The sequence below is a fragment of the Lonchura striata genome, chromosome 6 (genome assembly GCF_050655825.1).
Source record: "Lonchura striata isolate lonStrDom1 chromosome 6, ASM5065582v1, whole genome shotgun sequence".
NCBI classification, from domain to species: domain Eukaryota; kingdom Metazoa; phylum Chordata; class Aves; order Passeriformes; family Estrildidae; genus Lonchura; species Lonchura striata.
This window is the reverse complement of record NC_140708.1, coordinates 38,241,665-38,260,410: the sequence shown is the minus strand read 5'-3', so window position 1 is coordinate 38,260,410 and position 18,746 is coordinate 38,241,665. Positions and strand designations below refer to the sequence as shown.

At 42.8% G+C, this 18,746-nt stretch overlaps 1 protein-coding gene across 3 annotated transcripts in view; it reads left to right on the top strand.

The window, feature by feature from the left end:
- The window catches only part of ADAM12 (ADAM metallopeptidase domain 12), a 181,692-nt gene that overhangs the window by 136,762 nt on the left and 26,184 nt on the right, over positions 1–18,746 (top strand). For all 3 annotated transcript variants that reach the window (XM_085582973.1, XM_085582974.1, XM_021526349.4), the window contains one exon: positions 14,414–14,591. In XM_085582973.1, coding sequence (XP_085439099.1) covers positions 14,414–14,591 — 178 coding nt within the window. The remainder of the gene's footprint in view (positions 1–14,413; positions 14,592–18,746) is intronic.

The window sequence follows — 18,746 nt, the reverse complement described above, 5'->3', positions numbered from 1 at the left end:
AATTTAAAATACTCAGGAAAATATAAATTCTGCATGGGCTATAGTTTCAGGACATGTAATGAGCAGTTGATATTCAAGACGTGGAAAATCTGATATGTGAGAGAGCATGGCTATTGCTATTTTCTTAACAAACTTCCGAATGAAAGAACATCTCTTGGGAAACTTTTATTTTAATCTAGGCCCCTAGCAGACCTGGCTTTCCTCTTTTCCAAGAGTTCCAAGGCATATTCTGGTTTCCAACTCTTGATGACACACAGGAAGGAGGAAGCAGCTTCTTTAGGATACTTCCCCTCACAACAACTCCCCTTTGTCTTGTTCCTTCTGTGTGATGCTCCTTTTGAAAAGTCAAGAATGAACTGAACTCCTCTACTTGCCTTTTTTTTTCCCCTATTCTTATCTTGAATCTTGTGTTCCCATTTCCAATTTTCACAGCTAGGATTTAAAGTCACTCTCTCAGATTTTAAATTGAATTTACTCAGATAAATATGACTGTAAGCGTTACAGGGAAGTGGAGCTTGGTGGAAATTCCTGTTCTGTGTAGTGATGACCATGAGTGGAAAAAAAAACAACGTAGAAATGAGATCAATTTAATCTCTCAGCTATAGATTATTATTTTGGAGGATTTTTATGGAATGGTGCCTCACAGGAAAAAAAGAACAGCTAATTTTGAGTAATTGCCTTTCAGTACACAATTTCACTTTAATTATTGAGTTTTTGGAGGCAGGGTCTGGGGGAGGAGACCAATTAGAAGCCCAGAAAGAGCACAGAGTAGAAATCATATGTAGAAAAATATGGGTTCAAGTTACTGTTGTAATTTGTAAGACATTTTTCTAACCAGTCCCCAAAAAACCCTGCTGTTATCAGTAAATTTTTAAGTTCAATTCAAACCTTTATGTTAGAATTAAAGCAGGGAGACAATGGGAAGTTGCCTATTTGTGAATGAGAGTGAGAGCAAAGGTGATCTGTTAAGACCTGGCTGAATGACAGTCCCAAATTAAACTAATTACTCTAATTAAGCACTGCTGAGGAGAAATGGGGAGAAATTAACCATGGGAAAGACCATCAGGTGGGCTTCTTCCAGGTACCACTGAAAAAGAACCTGATGCTTAGTGGGCTTTAATTCCCTCCAGGAGCAATTAGATATTCTGCACTGAACACTGAGTACATCAGTAGTAATTAAGGTGAGATAAAATATTTAAGTGGGAACACAGTGGCTTTTTCCTGAGCAGTAGTACCAGATGTCTGTGAGGGGCTCCAAGTGGCACCAGGAGCTGCACAGGAGATGCAGCAAATGTGAACGTTCCTGTTTGCCTCCCTGGGGATGAGCTGGGCCGTGGATCTGTTGTAGAAGTGGTCCAGGCATCCCTGGCTGAGTTTAGGAAACATTTGCTATTCAGAGGCCAGTTCCTGTGTTGTGGAATATGGGAGAAGTTATCCTCAAAAGGCAGCTCTGGTGTGAGTGAGGAAGGGTTAATTTGATTCTTTGCTTTCATGTGTTGGCTTCAGTGGCCAAGGAGGGCTGCATCACACTTTATTTTGTGCTGTTTTTGTAAGTAAACACCCATTTTTGCTGGCAAGGAAAAGCTGGTTTTATTTGCTCTCCTCTATTGACAGCTTCTGTGGTAGCAAATATATTATCAGAGACATCTAAAATAGCTTTTGTTTGTTCTCTCTTCCTGCCCTCTTCCCATTTCATGCTTGTTCCATACTTTGGAAGATCTTGCTGATTTTCCTGCTCTAAGGGCTCAGACTTAGAAGATTTCCCTGGAGTTTGTGCTCAGTGCAAGGGCAGGGTTGGCAGAAGCTTTGGCATTCAGGTGCAGCTGTAATTGCAGGAGTCCAGCAGCAGAACAATCCCTCTTCCCCAAACTTCTGTGCTCCGAGGATGCATCTTGTGCAGGCTGCCCTAGAATAAAGCAGGGATTTATTCCAGGATCTCCTCATGGATCCACCTTGGGCAGCACCAGAGCCCAGCCAGGGCTGCACCCAAATGACCCAAAATGGTCCCAAAATGCACGAGCGCTCCCGGGGCTCTCCCTGGGATCAGTTCTGCTCCATTGGCACCTTGGAGTTCATTGTCCCATTCCAGCTCCAGCCCATCAGTCCCACCCTGCTTGTTTTTCTCTCTCCAGCCCACGCTGTTTGTGCTCCTGGGCTGAGGTTTGGATCATTTGTCCTTGGTGCCCAGCTGGAGCAGGAATTGTTTTTTCTCCCTGCTCTGTGCAGAGAGCTCAGCATCCCCTGATGTGAAGCTCAGACCCACACACTAAAGCAGCACAGAATGTGAAAAATAGAAAAGCTGAAACCTGAGGTAAAACCTACAAATACAAAAGCTGAAACCTAATTGCCCAGAGCCACTGAGGTGTCACAAGCTGGATTAGTGAATATTCCTTAATTCAGTGTTAGGTCACAGGTGTGTGAATTGTATCTGTGTCCAGGCTCTCTGCCCAAAACCATCCAACATTTCTTGTGGAAATCTGGGTTTGGGAAGAGAAACTGGCCTCTGCACCCAAACCCCAACCTGGTTTGCTCCTGTGCTGCAGTTTGCTTCCACCTCTGGTGAACTGGAGCAGCAATTCTGGGAGCTATGTGGAAATCCAGGTGATGGGAGGCACCCAAAGGAAAATCCAGGTTTTTGGAGGCAGGAGGATGAACATTAATGAGGATTCCTCAGGATCTGCCTGGCTGCCCAGGAGTGCAGCAGGGCTGGCTCAGGCTGAGGGGGTTCAGCATCTCCTTCATCCCTTCTCCAGGGCAGTGTCTGGGGGAGCAGCACCCCGTAATTGAAGTGTTCACAACTGTGATGGTGCAGAAGGTCTGTGGATCCCTCGTTACCATTAATGAGGTTTAGGGCTGCCCATCAAAAGCAGGCCAGTGGCAGCAGTGCTGATTTTACACTGCACAAGTGAGTATTTGCATCTTAGAGGGCTCCTGGAGAGCTGCTGGGCTCAGTGGGTTTGGGTCTTAAAGGGTTTTCTGAGGAGTCTTCTTATTTTGTCATCTGTTTTTGTTTGATTTTTGAACTGCCCTGGGAAAAAAATATTTATTTAACTACTTTATAAACATGTAGCTAAATAAATAAAACACAGTGAAAAATCTCTTAAAGGACAAGTTGGGAAAGTACTAATCACTTGTGCCTTTTGTTGTATTAAGTGTTAGTTTCAATCACCTTTCTCCTTTTTTGAAAAATGATCTCAAGGAAGCAGAACATAAGGTCACCCTCATTTTGGTCATTCAAAGGCTGAACTGGAGTCTCCAGAGATTTCCAGCACACTGCTGCAGAGCACAGCCAGGTATGCCATGAAAACAGCATCCACTTGAAGGGAAAAATACTTTTTCAGCATTTCTCCAGACTTAAAAAAAAAATTTTAAAAAAGCTTAAAAAAAGACAAAAGGTCAGAGTGAAATGGGAAAGAAATCAGAAACAGTGTGGGAAAGGACACTTCAGTCTACTGAGTGGTTCTCTTTTTTTTTCTTGTAGAAGTCTTGCAGCATCTTGTAGCTGCAGAGCTGTTAAATGTTAGATAATCAAACCATTAGTCGTTAGCACAGAATTCCCTGACCCCTCTCAGTCGGTTTTCAGCTGTTCAGACCTCACTTTGCATTTTTCAGTCTGGCAGCTTAGAGCCATTAAACTCTGGAGTCAGCAGAACTATCTGGAATTACCTCTGTTACAATTTGAGGAAAATGAAATTATCTTTCAGATGTAAACAGTTTCTAATTAAACTCCGAAGCTGTTTATGTTTCCAAACCAGTCTGAGCTGAGCTCGGCACAAAGACAGACTCCTTTGTTGTCTTTTTCTTTTTTTTAATAAAGTTGATATACTGATGTAATAAATTACTTGTGACAGAGCTAGGGCTGTTGTGCCAGCAGTGCAACTGCTTTTATTTAAAAAAAAAAAAAAAAAAAAAAAAAAAAAAAAAACCAAAAAAAAAAACCCTTAAGCAACATCCCTCTGCCCCAGTAATTTAGCACATTGCATTCTGGTCCTTCCTTTAGTAGGAAACAGCCACGAGATTACAGAACAGATTTATGTCAGTCTTTCTCTTCACTCCAAATAGCCCCATGTCTGCAGTGCATTTGGCCGTATTTTTTTTTTTTTAATTTTTTTTTTTTTTTTGTTAATAATTTCCATGCCTGGCAGATACATTTAATTTTTGTGATAAATAAGATCAGCATTGAAGAATTAGTAGCATTGGTTGAAATCCATTTCATTTTTTCCCAGTTCTTTGCAGGAGTGGGTCACTGTTAATAATTAGCACTCAGAACTATGGGGCAAAAAAAAGAAAGAGCATAATTGCTTTTTATTTGGTTTAGTCTTTGCCATTTCAGTAGATGTGCTGTTAGAAGGGAAAATAATTGGCTTTGCTGGTGTATTCTCAAGGATAACTCGCAGATTGACAGCATGACTTTGCTGTAAGTGAAGCTGACAAGGAGAGAGGTGACTTCTCAAATGAAAACACATTTTACTCCTGGTGTGATTATTTATAGCAGATACTTAAGGACAAGCAGGGCTTTCTGCCACGAGAAATGCACTTTTCCTGGCCTGGATGCTGGGATGAGAGAGCTCAGCTGCCTTTTGTCTTGTTGCTGTAATATCCATAGGAAATATAGCTCTGAGAGGGACATTTTTATCCTGCAGTGCTGCTATTGCCATGACCCACGAGAACAAATCATATCAGGACATTTCCCTTTATCTTGGCTTTCCGTTTCATCCGAAAAAAAAAAAAAAGAAAAAAAAAAGAAGAAAAACAAACCCCAAACTTTTCAACCTGCAGGGATAATTCTGCAGAGCAGCGCATGGAGAATTAAGCACCCGGTGTCCAGTTTTAATTGGTGTTAATGAATTCCAAATTCCTGGTTTTAAAATGGAACTATACCTAAAAGGGCAAATCCTTAAGATCACATGAAAGCTCCTTTTTGAACGTGTGTTGTGTGCCCAGGAGCACTTGAAGGAATTTCTGTGGACTTGGAAGGCTGAATCCCTGTAATGAACTGGTGCCCACAGCTGCATTTGCCACAGTTGTCATGGGAATCACAGAGCCTTTGTGCCTGCCATAGATGTGCAAAATGTTGAAAATTTTACCCTGACAATTCCTTCCTGCAAAGTCATTCTTGATCTTTTCTAAAGTCAAAGCCTGTCACGGAGTGCTGGGCACGTTTTCCTGGGGGGTTCTGGTGGCAGCAAGGCAGGGAGGCTCCATTTCAGCCTTTGCAAATGAATGATGCAGCCCCAGCGATGGATTAAGATAAGAAACTACCTATTTTAGAGTAAAGGCACTGAAAATGAAGAGGTGAAATAACTTTGGTGTCCTGGAGTTCCTTTCTGTCTGCTTCTTTCAGCATGGAAATTGTGTTCATCTCCACCCCTGGCAGCCAGCCACCACCAGGTGAGAAATCCAGAGCTGGGAGGAAAACTCCCAGGATTTCGTCAGGGTCCATATGGGTTTGGGGTTTTTTTTAGATTTTTCAAAAGCTTTTCATTCCTGTGAGTGAAAGTTTTAATTTGCTCATTAAGGATCCCTAAGTCTTGGATCGTGGCTGGATCCATCCTGTCCTCATGGCTTGAAATAATGAAAGAAATACAACGTGGCAGCTAATTTTTCTTTGTTCCAGCTCTGTAAAAAAGAAAGGGGAAGGTAAAAAAAAATGATTCCTTGTTATTATATATTTAGTTTTCTTTAAGAATTCCATTTCCACTCATCTGAGATGTTTCAGGTGATATGGGACAAAGAGCTTTTTTCTCATAACAGAAGAAGGGAAGGTGGAAATGCTGGGGGAATTCAGACTAATTTCTGGCACTGTTTATCCTCACTTATCTTTCCTTTGGATCTTCCCAAAGAACAAAAAATTGAGCCATGATCCTCCTGTCTTGGAGTCCTGATTTATTAAGAGCCCGGGTAGTACCGATGCTAAGGGAAATCAATAGGAGCCTGTCCCCCAGGTATTTATTATTCCAGTTTTTGCAGGCTCAGATTCTTTTCTCCAGCACCTCCATCTCACCAAGTGGCATTTCCATGCACTTCATTCTCTGCTCCTGCTCTTCCCAGGGAGCTTCTCCACGTGCTCCATCCAGAGGGCTGATCCTTGGGGTTTGTCTGTGCCAGGAGCTGGACTCCAGGGTTCTTGTGGGTCCCTTCCAACTCAGGATTTCCTGTGAAGTCCCTTCTCCCTAGCCTGGGTTTCTCCTGGTTGGATTTAGCCCTGTTTGGGGTCCACTTCCCTTAACTTGGTGTCATTTGATCTGCTCACCTGATGTCCAGGCTCATCCTCAGCCAAATCCATCTCCTGAGTACCCTCTTAATGATTGGTCTTTCAATCAATCTGATTCCCGAAGTCAGATTTTTTTTTTTTTTTTTTTCATTCCTGTCTGTTCCTGGCCCACTTTAAAAAATCAATTCCAAGGTTTTTCAAGGGAGAAAATTAGAATGTAACTGCCTGGAACAAAAGCAGATTGTAAAATCATGTTGAGAACTAACCAAAGCACCTTTTCCCTAATCAGAAATCAGCAGGAAGCTGATCTCCAGCACTGGTTTGGACCATTTGTCTTTATTTGCTCGTCACATGCTGAGGATCTTGTGCTTTGTGTGACAAAATTTAAACTCAGGGCACTCTGCTTGTGCTCCTTATCCAGATTTTCCTTCACTGCTGGGAGCTGCTGGCAGGCACAGGGTGTCTGTATCCTGCTTTTCCTTAGCCTGGGACCAGACCTGACCCAGCCTTTTCATCCCTCCCTCTGCTCTGCCTCCTTGCTTTTTGACTTTTCCTGGAGTCAGCATTGGATTAGCCTCAAATTCGAAGCAGTAGATTGTGAAACCTGAACTCTCAGCAATCCAGCAAGTTTTTATTAATGAGGTAGTGGTCTAAAAGGAAACAGAGCAAAAGATGAGCCAGAGGCAAATTCAAACTGATTACAGCTCCTTTCCTTGGCTGTCTGGTTCCCAACAGGAAGAACAGTTGTCTGAGTTCAATTCCCATGGAGCTTTTGCAATGCAGATAACTCCAGCACAGAGTCAGGATCCTGTCAGGGGTGATAAATTGGTTTAGTATTGCTTCACCCCCAGAACACAAAGAAAAGTCACAACAGGCCTCTCCTCCAAGAAAAAACTTCTCTGACCATCCATTTGTCAAAGGGAAAGTAACTGCTAATAATGTTTTATTTGGCACTTTTGTGACTGCCACAACAGTCTATACTGTATAAAGCCATTAAGTGTTGCTCCCTTGCAGAATGGATTTTTGGGAACCATCCAGGCATTTGTTCTGTCGCTGCTTTCTGCCCTCAAGTCCCACATTCACCGTTGTAAATCTGCCTTTTTGAATATTCCAGGTAGTTCAAATTTCACCTTCTGTGTAATGGGAGAGGTCAAGCCTCAGCTGAGGCTGTGTCAATCCAATCTGGGCACCTGAAGGGAGATTGCAGGAATTCATTCTGGGAATCTGCACTATCCCCAGGGGAAAATTAAAACCAACTTAAGGCAATTGTGTGCAAAGTTGAAACATTTCCTTGGAAAGGCTTTCTTTCCAATAAGCCTGGGAATTCCCCTGTAGCACAACAAGGCATCCAAGCAGACATCAATTAAATGAACCAGCAGTGTGATATATTCCCAGTTATTTATTGGAAGGGTTAGCAGCCACCATGGAGTGAACGTGACAAAAGCTGTAGGAGAAATCTGGGTTTGTTTTGAAGTCACTGACCATGAACCCAGACAGAAGAGCTTTGATGTCATCTCTAACTACATGGCCCAATTCCGTGCTCTACTTTATTGATGCTCTAGGGATTAAAACTCTAAAAGAGGAGCAAGGGAGGGAAAAATAGGCTAGAAAAATAAGTATGAGTTGTCAGACATCCTCTAACTTTTGAAGCAAACTTCCCCTTTAAATACTTTATCTGTAGATAAAACCACTCTAGGTTTTTTAGCTAAATCCTTCCAAATCACCTGAAAAAGATGTGCCCCATCATCTCTGGGACTGATATCTTGGGCAAGTCCAAATGATCCTCCAGCTTCCCCCCTCCTCCTAATTTTCCCAATTTGCTGTTTGCAAAACCTTTAGGTGTGGAACAATCTGCAGGTACCTTCAAACTCCCTCTTTATTGTGCTGGTGGGGTCAAAAGCTGCATTTGTGCCTTTCTCCCTCAAAAGTACTTAGAAATTAAGACATTGTTTAAATAATGGATTAAAAAGCCCTCCCATATTACGGCACTTGTCTAATTAATAGATTAAAAAGCCCTTCCACATTATGGCACTTGTCTAATTTTAAACAATTGCTACTAAAGCGTGAGGTGTAGGAAATAAGGTGTAGTGACAGAACTTGATACGTGAAGGGATCTGTAGTATTTGAACACCTATTTCAATATCAAAGAAAACTGGATTTTATCTCCTGCTTGACACCTAATTCTGTGAAGTTCTTTATGCTTACTAATTCATTAACATACTTGCTGTACAGAAGAGCTGGAGTGTCAAAAAATGTCATCTAATAGCAAATTCACTTTTATTCTGGTAGGCTCATCTCTCTTAGGAGCCCATAAAAAGTAGCTTTCAAAAGCTGGAGAGCAGTAATAATGTCTAGAAGGTTAAAACCAAGGGAGATGCTTTTGAGTGCAAAAGAATTACATCAATTAGATCAGGAGTTAGAGGAGGCTGGAAAATTGTCACAGTTCCTTGAAATCAACACCTCCCTGGGTCTAGAAACATTCATGCTGCTTGAGTTTCTGCCTTCTAGAGGTTTATTCTTGGGGTACTCCCCCTAGTGCTGCCATTTTTCCATGGAAAAATGAATTACACCCATGTTACCAAAACCAATCCTATCCCTATTCTTTAATTTAATCCCCTCTTCACCCTTATTTTTATGTTGTTATGTAAAATTGGGATATGCAACAGAAAACTCACATATTTCTGTGTTAGGCATTGTCTAGAGTCTGAACAAGAGGAGGCCGAAACTCACCTCTCCATAATCCAGAAAATCTACATTGCTCAACCCCTCCAGCTGTGAGCCAAAAATCAGGAAATTTGGAGATTAAGGAGAGTAAATATTCATATTTTTTAATCTCAAAGGGTTGAGACAGGCACAAAGTCACTGCGGTGGTCAGTTCAAGGTGTTGTCATGGAAAATGTTGGAAATTCAGGTCTTGGACTAGGGAAATTTCTGACTCAGCACCCCTCTTGCCTTCAAGCACCTTCATGGTCCTAAAAAGCACAGCTGATGCCAGAGCTATTTCCAGATATGGCCCCTCAGGTTTGGGTTTTCAGGAATTCTGAGCAAAGTTCTGTCCCAGTTTTCTGCACCTTTGGAAATTAGCCAAAAGTTGTTTCCATAAGCATGCTCAAAAAAATTTAAAATGTCCTTTTTAAAATTAATATAATCTCTAATTACCATATTACCTCAGGGAGGGAGGTCTGGTGGTACTTAACAGAGCTCTTTGGGGCTCTTGTGCATTTTAATTGAGTGAATAATTGTGAAACACTTCAGGGTCTTTTGGTAAAAGGCTCTGTATAAACATTGCCATAGTGCTGAATAATCAGGTTGTGATGTGAACTGGAAGAAATGAACCCTATAAATAGATGTGTATATATAGATAGATAGTGTCTGTGTGTACACCAACATTTGGGACAGAACAATGCAGTTCCTTTAGAAAATAGGAGCAGCTATTGAATAAGAAATAGAAAGTGAGATTGGCTAGTGATAATCATAATAATCAAAATGTTTTCAAGATATGGTGAGCCCGTAGTTTATCCTCCTGTGCAATGGATAGAGAGTTCCCAGAATCATTGTTACCCCTTGAGTGGCTGGGAACCAGAAAATTCCGTGATGGTTTATGGTGGAGGAGCTCAAGGGAGGTGGACCCAGGTCCTGAGGTGTGGACAGAGAGGATTTGGAGGAGCCAGAGGAATTCCAGCTTTCCCAAGGTGCTGCTGCAATGCAGCTGGAGGGGTTTGGGTCTCCAGTGCCCCTGCAGGCATGTTCCAGATGGAGCAGGGGCAGCAGTGCAGGAGGTGCAGGATCAGCACCACTGCCTCTCCTCAACGCTCTGCCTGCCCCAGCTCCTCAGCCTGCCATGCTTGTGCTCTCCTGTCATTCAGCCCCTGAGGAAGGGGAATTCCTCTGAAATGGAGATGATGGAATTGAGCTTTTATATTTCATGAAAAAAAAAAAAAAGGGGGGGTTGGGAAGAAAAGAAGCCTGTGCTGGGCAACGAGGTGCTGGTACAAAGAATCTTCTCTTCTTAAATGGGACTTGACAGAGTGCTGATGCCACTTCACTTAGTTAATGGAAGGAGCCATCTAATACAGGCTAAATGCAGAACTGCCTAAAGGAACCTGGCATTTGGAGGGCGGGAGTACTTGAAATATAAATGAATGGGACAAGCCCAGGCTCTGTTTCCCAAGGAATCGATTACCAGGGATCCTCTGACAATTGTGAAGGTCTTATTTGCAAGAGCAGGCAAAGCTGGTTTTGTTGGAAACTGGGATATTTGTTGCTGGGGATTAAACACATCTTTTAAGCACCAAGGAGACCCCAAGGAATGCTGTGGATTCGAGAGGGGCAGAAAGACTGAAGTGATTCTCCTTGGTGTAAAGCCACTGAGGAGACTGATGGAAGTGCTGGGAACAATTCGAGTTCTGTAGAGTTGTAGCCACAGCCAGAACGGTTTGACAAAATGATCCATTGTGTAGTAAATCTACAGATCCAGACAGGGTGAAAAATGCATGGGGCACAGAATTTTGGAATAAGAGTTAGGCTGGACTAAAGTGCCCTTTCTCTTTCCAACTGTAAAAAAAAAAAAAAATAAGGATCTGTAACAAAAAATGTCTTGAAGATAAATAGAGTATAAAGACTGCTGATGAATTTTTTGCCTCTGAAATGTTCTCTTATGGCATTTATGAGCTGGTTCCCAACAGAGTAAGTGTCTGAGCTACCACAGGAAGCACAAACATTCCTATTTAGGTATCATTGAAATTTTGGAGACAGGTCAAGGGCTGACTTTACTGTGGAGACCCCATTTCCTTCTCCCACCCTAAGGCAGTTCCAGGGAGATCAGAAGGGTCTTTACAGGGAAGAAGCTCCTGCATTGTTCAGAGGATTAATTCCTTCCACATCACCATTCCTTCATCATTTTTCACAAGCTCCAGATCACTCAAACATTGGTTTGAATGCCTCTGACATCTGATATCTGTGACTTCCCTTCCCATCCCATCTGCCAGGCATTTCATTCTTCTGATGAAACAGCTTTAAAATTGCAAAGACAGACAAAATGCAGCCTAAAATCACAACAATAAAGTGCTGTGGCTGTTACGTGGAACTTTATTGGTCAAATAAAGAAGACTGGTTGTGTATGAGAATATCATATTAAAGATCAATCAAGTTTCCAGTGAAATACCAGTTGGCACCAATTGATGTGGGACCTACTCTTGCATGGTGTGGTTACCCTGAAGTTTCTCTGTTTCCACCAGCTGGGTTTATTTCTGGGTTTTTATTGCTTTATTTGGGGATTACTTGGTAAAGAAGAAGTGTTTCAGGAAATGTCATCATGTATCATGTGCTGCACTGATGTCAGCTGAGGAAACAGGCATCAGGAGCAGGAAAAGCCAGAAGATGAATGGACCTCTGAGTCCAAAATAGGAAACAGCTTGAAGTTCCTTTTGTTGGGGAAACATAAAGCTTATTCATCAGCAATGGCACAATTTCACCTCTGGCACAGAGAGAGGACTCTGCCCTCCTGCTGATGGACAGACACAGCTCACATCCATGCAATGTGCTCCTGGATGGATTCCATTCCCTGTGAGGTGTGTGTCTCCTTGTCTCACCCCCGTGGCTATCAAAGCAAACCTGTGCCACTGAAGTGCAGATCTTGCCTGCATGATGCAGTGTTCATTTATTCACACTTTGATATGAGGGCCCTGTCTGATCAAGCCCTCTCCAGGATTTATTAGTCAGATGTATCTGGGTTTCTTTGTTTTTTCCTGTTGTTTGGCAGGAATGTGCACCCATCTACTTGTTCAGAGTCACGTACACAGAATTTTGTGAGGTTTCTTCTCAGTCACACTGAGGTAGGACAGAAGTTTGTGGTGCCCTCTTAAGAACATCTCCAATTGCTCAATATAGAGTGGTCAGTAGTTTTCCAAGAGCCTTTATTTTCTGTTCCATTACTCCAAGTACCTTCCCTGTCCTCCCTTGGGGCCCAGCTAACAGCCTGGCTCCTACCTCCTGCTATTCTGAAATTTCTTTATTTATCTTAGACACTGTCATTTTGCTGAAACATTGATATGTTCCAGCAATCAGCTTATTACATGGAGATGGCTATTAGCTTTCTGAAGTCATATGTCAGTGAAATTCAAAACTGTTTAGTTTAACTTGACAAGCCCTATAGTGATATTGGAAAATTATTTTCTTCTTCAGACTCATGTTTATGTTCTTTTCCAATGAGCTGGCTGTTTTATTGCAAAAGAAACTGTAAAAGAGGTAATTTTAACTAGACACAAAATATGTTCTGTTCTGTAATGTATCCATAACCTTCTATAAGATCCTAATTAACTTCCTTATGTCAGCATAGGAAGCTCTATTGCATTTGTAGTTGCCAAACATTTCTTTCTTTTTAATAGAAATTATCCCTTTCTATGACCTACGGGCATCATCATTCCCAAAACAAGCTTTTCATCTGAGGTTATCAGAAACACCAGGAGATTAATGGAAGTCTGAAGTTCAGCAGTGCAGAATTTCTATCTGTTACCTTGCTTGTCTGCAAAGATAACAGTCCTAATAACACGTGGGTGACACAGAGCACTCAGTGAGTAAAGTGAAATTGCCAGGTTGGCTCCTGAGCTGCTGAAATGTTGAGTTACTGCTGGACCAGAGAGTGACAGAGGTATCAGTCTGAGGGGAGAAGCTGTTTTACACCATGTTTGTGACACAAATTCAGTGGAATTCAAGGTGGGCAGGAGATTTCTGGGGAAATTGTCCCCTGTGAAGGTGGGGAGGCCCTGGCACGGGTGGATGGAAGTGTCCAAGGTCAGGCTGACAGGGCTGGGAGCACCCTGGGATAGTGGAAGGTGCCCCTGGAGGTGGAATTAAATGATCTCCAAGTCCATTTCCAGCCCAAACTGTTCCATGACATCTCAGCACAGAGCTGTCACAGCAGCCCTTAGGATGATACCTTGGGTTTTGAGTTCTTCTGTTCTGTTCTGGTGTGCAGCTTTTAGCTTTATATTAACTGTTACTAGGATCTTTTCACGGGGTGGTGGAGACAAAGCATTCCTATTCCAGCTGGAGACTCAAGGACAGTCTCTTCAGACTTCAGGCCCAAAGCATGAAAAAAGGTGAAAAGGGGAGGATGAGCAAGCAAGCAAGGAGGATGAAACTTCATCATTTGAAGCTGTTAATTGGACACTTAACTCCTGTATGCAAATGGGCTAAAACTTATAAGAATGTGAGATCTCATGACCAAGCTCTGTTGTTTCCATGGTGGAGCCATCCAGGCACTGCCAGGCTGTGGCCTTTGAAGGCTCTTCCTTAAATTTCCACTTTATTCCTCTGAACTCCATCTACTCCAGCTCCTTAGGGCATCAAGGACCCGTTGCCATCATCCAGGCTCTGCTGTCACTTGGTCCCTCATCTGTGAGGCAAACTGCAAACATTCATCAGCAGAAATGGAATTCTGCCAGTTACCTGCTGGTATTTGTACTGCATGGGAGTATTTTGTCCTCTCTGCCTTGGGTGGTTTGCAAAAGGAGTGGGAGCTGGAAAGTGTCTGCACGGCAGGGCCCAACCTGCACTCAGCACTGGGAATTCCAAACAGGAATATTTTCAGTATACAGTCCTGCTGATTTAAAATAAGAACTATCTTTGCTTAAATCATGCAGTTCCCAAGCTCAGCTTTGATGAATTGCAGAAGCAGGCTCTTATCAACTAACAGTGGTTTTTGGTTTTTTCTTTTTTTTTTCCTGAAAAGAGCAGGAAGTTTGCCATTCTGCACAGCAAGATGAATGAATTTGCCATTTGAGACTGAATTTTCCAAGAAGAATTAAGATCTTTTGCAGTCCTGCAAATTCAGGATACTACTTGCAAACCCAGCATTTCTTTAGGCTCATAATCATAATTTGCATTATAACTCCATAAGCAAAGGAGGGAGAAGGAATTTCAAATGTGAACACATCCAATCCTTAACGGCAGCTACAAATTGAAGTGAAAAAGTGAAAATTCCCTTACTCATAGTCAGAAATTATTATTATTATTATTATTAATGGGTTGAGCTCAATTTCACAGTGAATTGCTGTATCTCAGTTCTGTGTGATAAAAAGTGAACACAGTCTTCTGGTTAAGGCACAAATGTGCTAAAATATCACCGGTGTGACAGGAGAGAGAGGTTTTCATCTCATATAACAACCTTCCTTTTGTCTCCATGTGGGTTTTCTCCAGCTATCCATTCCCCATGGTCTTCAGCAGCTGCAGTAGAAAGGACCTGGAGAACAGCCTGGAGAAAGGAGTGGGAATGTGTCTCTTTAACCTGCCTGAAGTCAAGGAGTCCTTTGGTGGCCAGAAGTGTGGGAATGGCTACGTGGAAGATGGAGAAGAGTGTGACTGTGGGGAGCCTGAGGTAAGAACCACCTGGGAGGTTCTGCTCATGTCCTGCCTGCAGGGTTTTGGCAGTGGAGGGTTGGTTTGGTGTGTTTGGGGTAAAACAGAGCAGTGGAGGGGTGGTTTGGTGTGTTTGGGGTAAAACAGAGCTCTGCCTTCTCTGCTTCCATCCCATCAGCTCAAACCTCAGAGTCTCAGAAGTGCAGGGAGTCTGGAGTGTATTCGAGATGGTGAAGTTTAAGCAGGGCTTGAGCTAAGAATGTGCTCAGTTCATCATTAGAGAACAAACTCAGGCTTGTCCAGCAGACTGGCCATGACCTCGTGTTCCTAGAAGTTCCTAGAAGTTCCTTTCAGCATTAGCTAATCAGCCAAACTCAAAAGAAGTTTGAGAACTTGGCTTGAATTTCTCAAGCAAATGTGCATGAAGGTTTGTTTCTGTCAATGAGAAGCCACTCAGATATTTATATTTATATTTATGTCAGTATAACCATAGAAACTGTTCCATCGCAGAATGGTTTGGGTTGGAGGGGACCATGAGGATAATCACACTTTCCCCTGCCAGGGCAGGGACATCTTTCACTATCCCAGGCTGCTCCAAGCCCTGTCCAACCTGGCCTTGGACACTTCCAGGGATCCAGGGGCAGCCACAGTACGTCACTATCCATATATATATATAAAACACTATCTAAATAGAGATATTAATATTGGCCAGGTATTTTCATTGCAACTTCAGTTTTTAGGTGCAAGACCTTTTCCTCCTTCACTGTAGGATTTTTGTTTCCCTCTAGCCAATTACCCCCCAACAGCAATTGTCTTCATTGCCTCTCAAACAGATTGCTGCTGCCTCAAAGATTGTTCCATTTTGTTTAGTGAATGTGTCAGAGGACTGCTCAGATCAGCAGGAGATAGGCAAAACCTGGGGGTCAAATAATATCCGAGCTGGTATCCTTATCCCTTTTACATCCTCTCCTCATTGGCTTTATTGAACTTCTCTCTGATTATCTGAATTAAAGGCAGCAGCAGATCAGGGATTTGTTTCCTGTGATAAATAGGGACCTACAGACAAAAGAGATGGGGGCAGTTAAAGCAGCAAGATATTGCTGCATCCTGCCTCTGGAGTGCATTGGGATTGTCCAAGTGAGGATTTCCTGACAGTTCACTCACTCTTGAGGGTAACAAGGTTGGAGGAAGCAGCCTTATCTCCTTGTTTAAAGTCAATAGAGTGCAAGCAGCTTGCAAATGTCTTTCTAACCCTGTTATCTTTCTTGTTTTCATTTCTGAACGTTACTGATATCTTTTCAAGTCAAAGCCACTTAGTGTCAGCAAGCACTGCCTTAATTTGCCTCTTCTTTCTATCTTTTTGCCGTTTTTAGCTGTGTTGGGAAAAAATGCATCTTGCCTGCAATTAAATTTATTTAGGATTTACTGTTCTAACCTGAATGGTTCCAGAAAACCTGTGTGATTAGTTACTAACTCACTGCCCTGTCATTCGTACCAGCTGAGTTCTGTCCATGGTGTTGCAGTATCTCAAGAATGTGTGAAATTAGGATTAAATTCTTCTGTGAGGGTGGGGATGCCCTGGATCTCTGGAAGTGCCCAAGGCCAGGTTGGACACTGGGGCTTGCAGCACCCTGGGATAGTGGAAGGTGTCCCTGCCCATGGCAGGGGGAGGAACTGGATGACTTTTGGTCTCTTCAAAAACCAAACCATTCTGTGATTTTATGATCCTAACAATTTTAGATTATATGACCAAAAATGCCTGATGTGCTGCTGTGTCTGTGGAAGGAGGGTTAATGTAAATTATAGATAGAAAGATAAAAGAATGATGAGAAGTAAAAATCCTCGGTCCTTGAAAGATGAAAATGTGTCATTTATAACCAGCTGCAAGGAGGAACAGAAAACTACAAATTGCTAACTCAGAAGTCAGACAAATTACTTGCAAATGTAATTAGGAGTGAGTGCCCAAACAGCTGTGACATGCCAGGGACGAGTCAACACGGCTTTTGTGCCAGGAACTCTTGTCTTACAAGACCTTGTCTTTACAAAACCTTGTCTTACAAAATCTTGTCTTACAAAAATCTTGTCTTACAAATCCATCACAGTGCTCTGAAGAGCTCAACAAGTGGGTGGAAAGGGACAGGGCTGTCACTGCAGCCTGTGAGGGGCTTAGAGAGGCTTTGGACCAAACCTTTCACCAAAGCTTCTCTGGGAGATTGAGCAGCTGTAAAGGAGAGAAAACTGCACGGGCAAAAATTGGGTTAAAAGATAAGAAATACAACCAGGTGTAAATTACCCATTTCATGCAGTGGCAGATCTGCTGTGCTGTATCCATGAGTCCTGGGACTACACAACGCAGCATTTTCATAAACAGCCTGGGAAGAAGAATAGTCTTTAATTTGCTGATGATATTAGTTAGGCTGCTAAAGATGAAAACTGGATGTGGAGGACTGCAGAGAAACCTTCTGAGGCAGCTGGAACAGGCATTAAGATGAGAAATGGGACTCACTGAGGAGTGATGCACATTCCAAAAACACAAAGAAGATGATGGACTCTGAGCTGACTCTGACCATGGAGGAACAAGACTTCCTATTGCAATAAATAGTCTCATGAAAATGTCAGCCCAGTGCTCAGGAGTGGTCTAAAAGGTAAATAGGCTGTTAGAAAGTACTAGGAGAGAAATAGGAAAACAAAACAAAGCACCAGCAGACCTCTATAAATCTGCTGCACCTGAAACTGCTTGTGCAGGTTTTCCCTACCCCTCCCTGATCCCAGGGAGGATAAAGCAGAATGAAAAAAGATTGAGAGAAAAGCAATAAGGTGGTTCCACGTCTTGAAAGGGCTCTGGCTGGAAAAGAAGAAAATGAAGGAAAATGCAGCATAAGCTGATAAAATCGTGAGGGGAATGGAAAGGGTGAGAGAGGAGAGGTTGTCCCCCATGAGAAATGAGCAGATGAAGTCAGAAAATGGCAGGTTTCAAACAATCAGAAGGAGCTGCTCCCCTGATTGTGTTGGATACCTGTGCATTCCTTTACTCTGACTCTCACAGGCCAAAAATGCCCATGGAGCCAAGGGAAAGCAAAGGGAAAAGCAGGAAATTGGGAGGGTGTCAATGTCCTCAAACATCTGCTGGCTGCTCTCAGGGAGACACAAGGACCAAGCATGGGCTGACCCAGTGGGGTCTGTCCTGTGTTCTTAGAAAAGAGAGGGGGAAAACCAGGTGTCCTGTCCACAGGACAGAGCCTGACATCCCAAAGGTGGTGCTGGAATTGTTCTGGGGTTGGGTTGCTCTGGTTCCTCTGAAGAGCCAGGAGAGCCACACTGAGAGACCTCCTCCCATTACTGCTGTTGTTATCTTCTACTACTACTATTATTATTATTATTATTATTATTATTATATTACTATTATTACTATTATTATTATTATACTCCAGCACAGCAGTAATTTCAGGTGGCAGCCTCCACCCTCCAAAAGCCTGGTGAGCCTTGCTTGGTTTTTTGCTTGTTTATGTTAAAATCATTCCTGACAATTCGATAGCCCAGGCACAAAAACTATTTACCAAGCTCATTCCCTACAATGAGCAATAAGTGAGGTAGCAATTGGAAATACCAGAGGCTGCTGAAACACCACTCCAAGAGCTGTGTCTTTATCCCAGTCTGCCTGTGGAATGCTGAATGCTGCTGTGGGGCCAGAGGATGGGGTATTGCAGCTGGCTGTTTCAGAAGGACCTCAATGGGTCTGACACTCCATCCTGCTTATCTCAGATTGTTTCTGAGGTGAATTTATAAAACCTGCTTCTGTGCAGAGGAATGTTACTGCTGACATGCAGCAGCTGCCCAGGAATATTTCTGTAGCCTGCTGCCTTCCGGTGAGCAAAAATAGGAGCAGGAAGTTTTTCCTCTGCTTCAGAGCACAGTTGGCTTTGTTCATCCAGGAGGATAACACCTAAAAAACAGTGAAATGCTGAGAATCCTCCTGGTTTATTTTGCTGGTGAGTCAGTGCTAGCCCTGTCTTCCAGTTGGGATGCTTTCAGAAGCCAGGGAAGTAACAAGAGGCTGTGAACATCACTCTAACCCACTCATTCCTCCTGTGTTCCCTCTGTTGTCAGTGATCCCTTGCTAAGTCAAACAGACTTAACACAGCTGAAGAGCAATTTTATCTGCTGCTATTTCTGT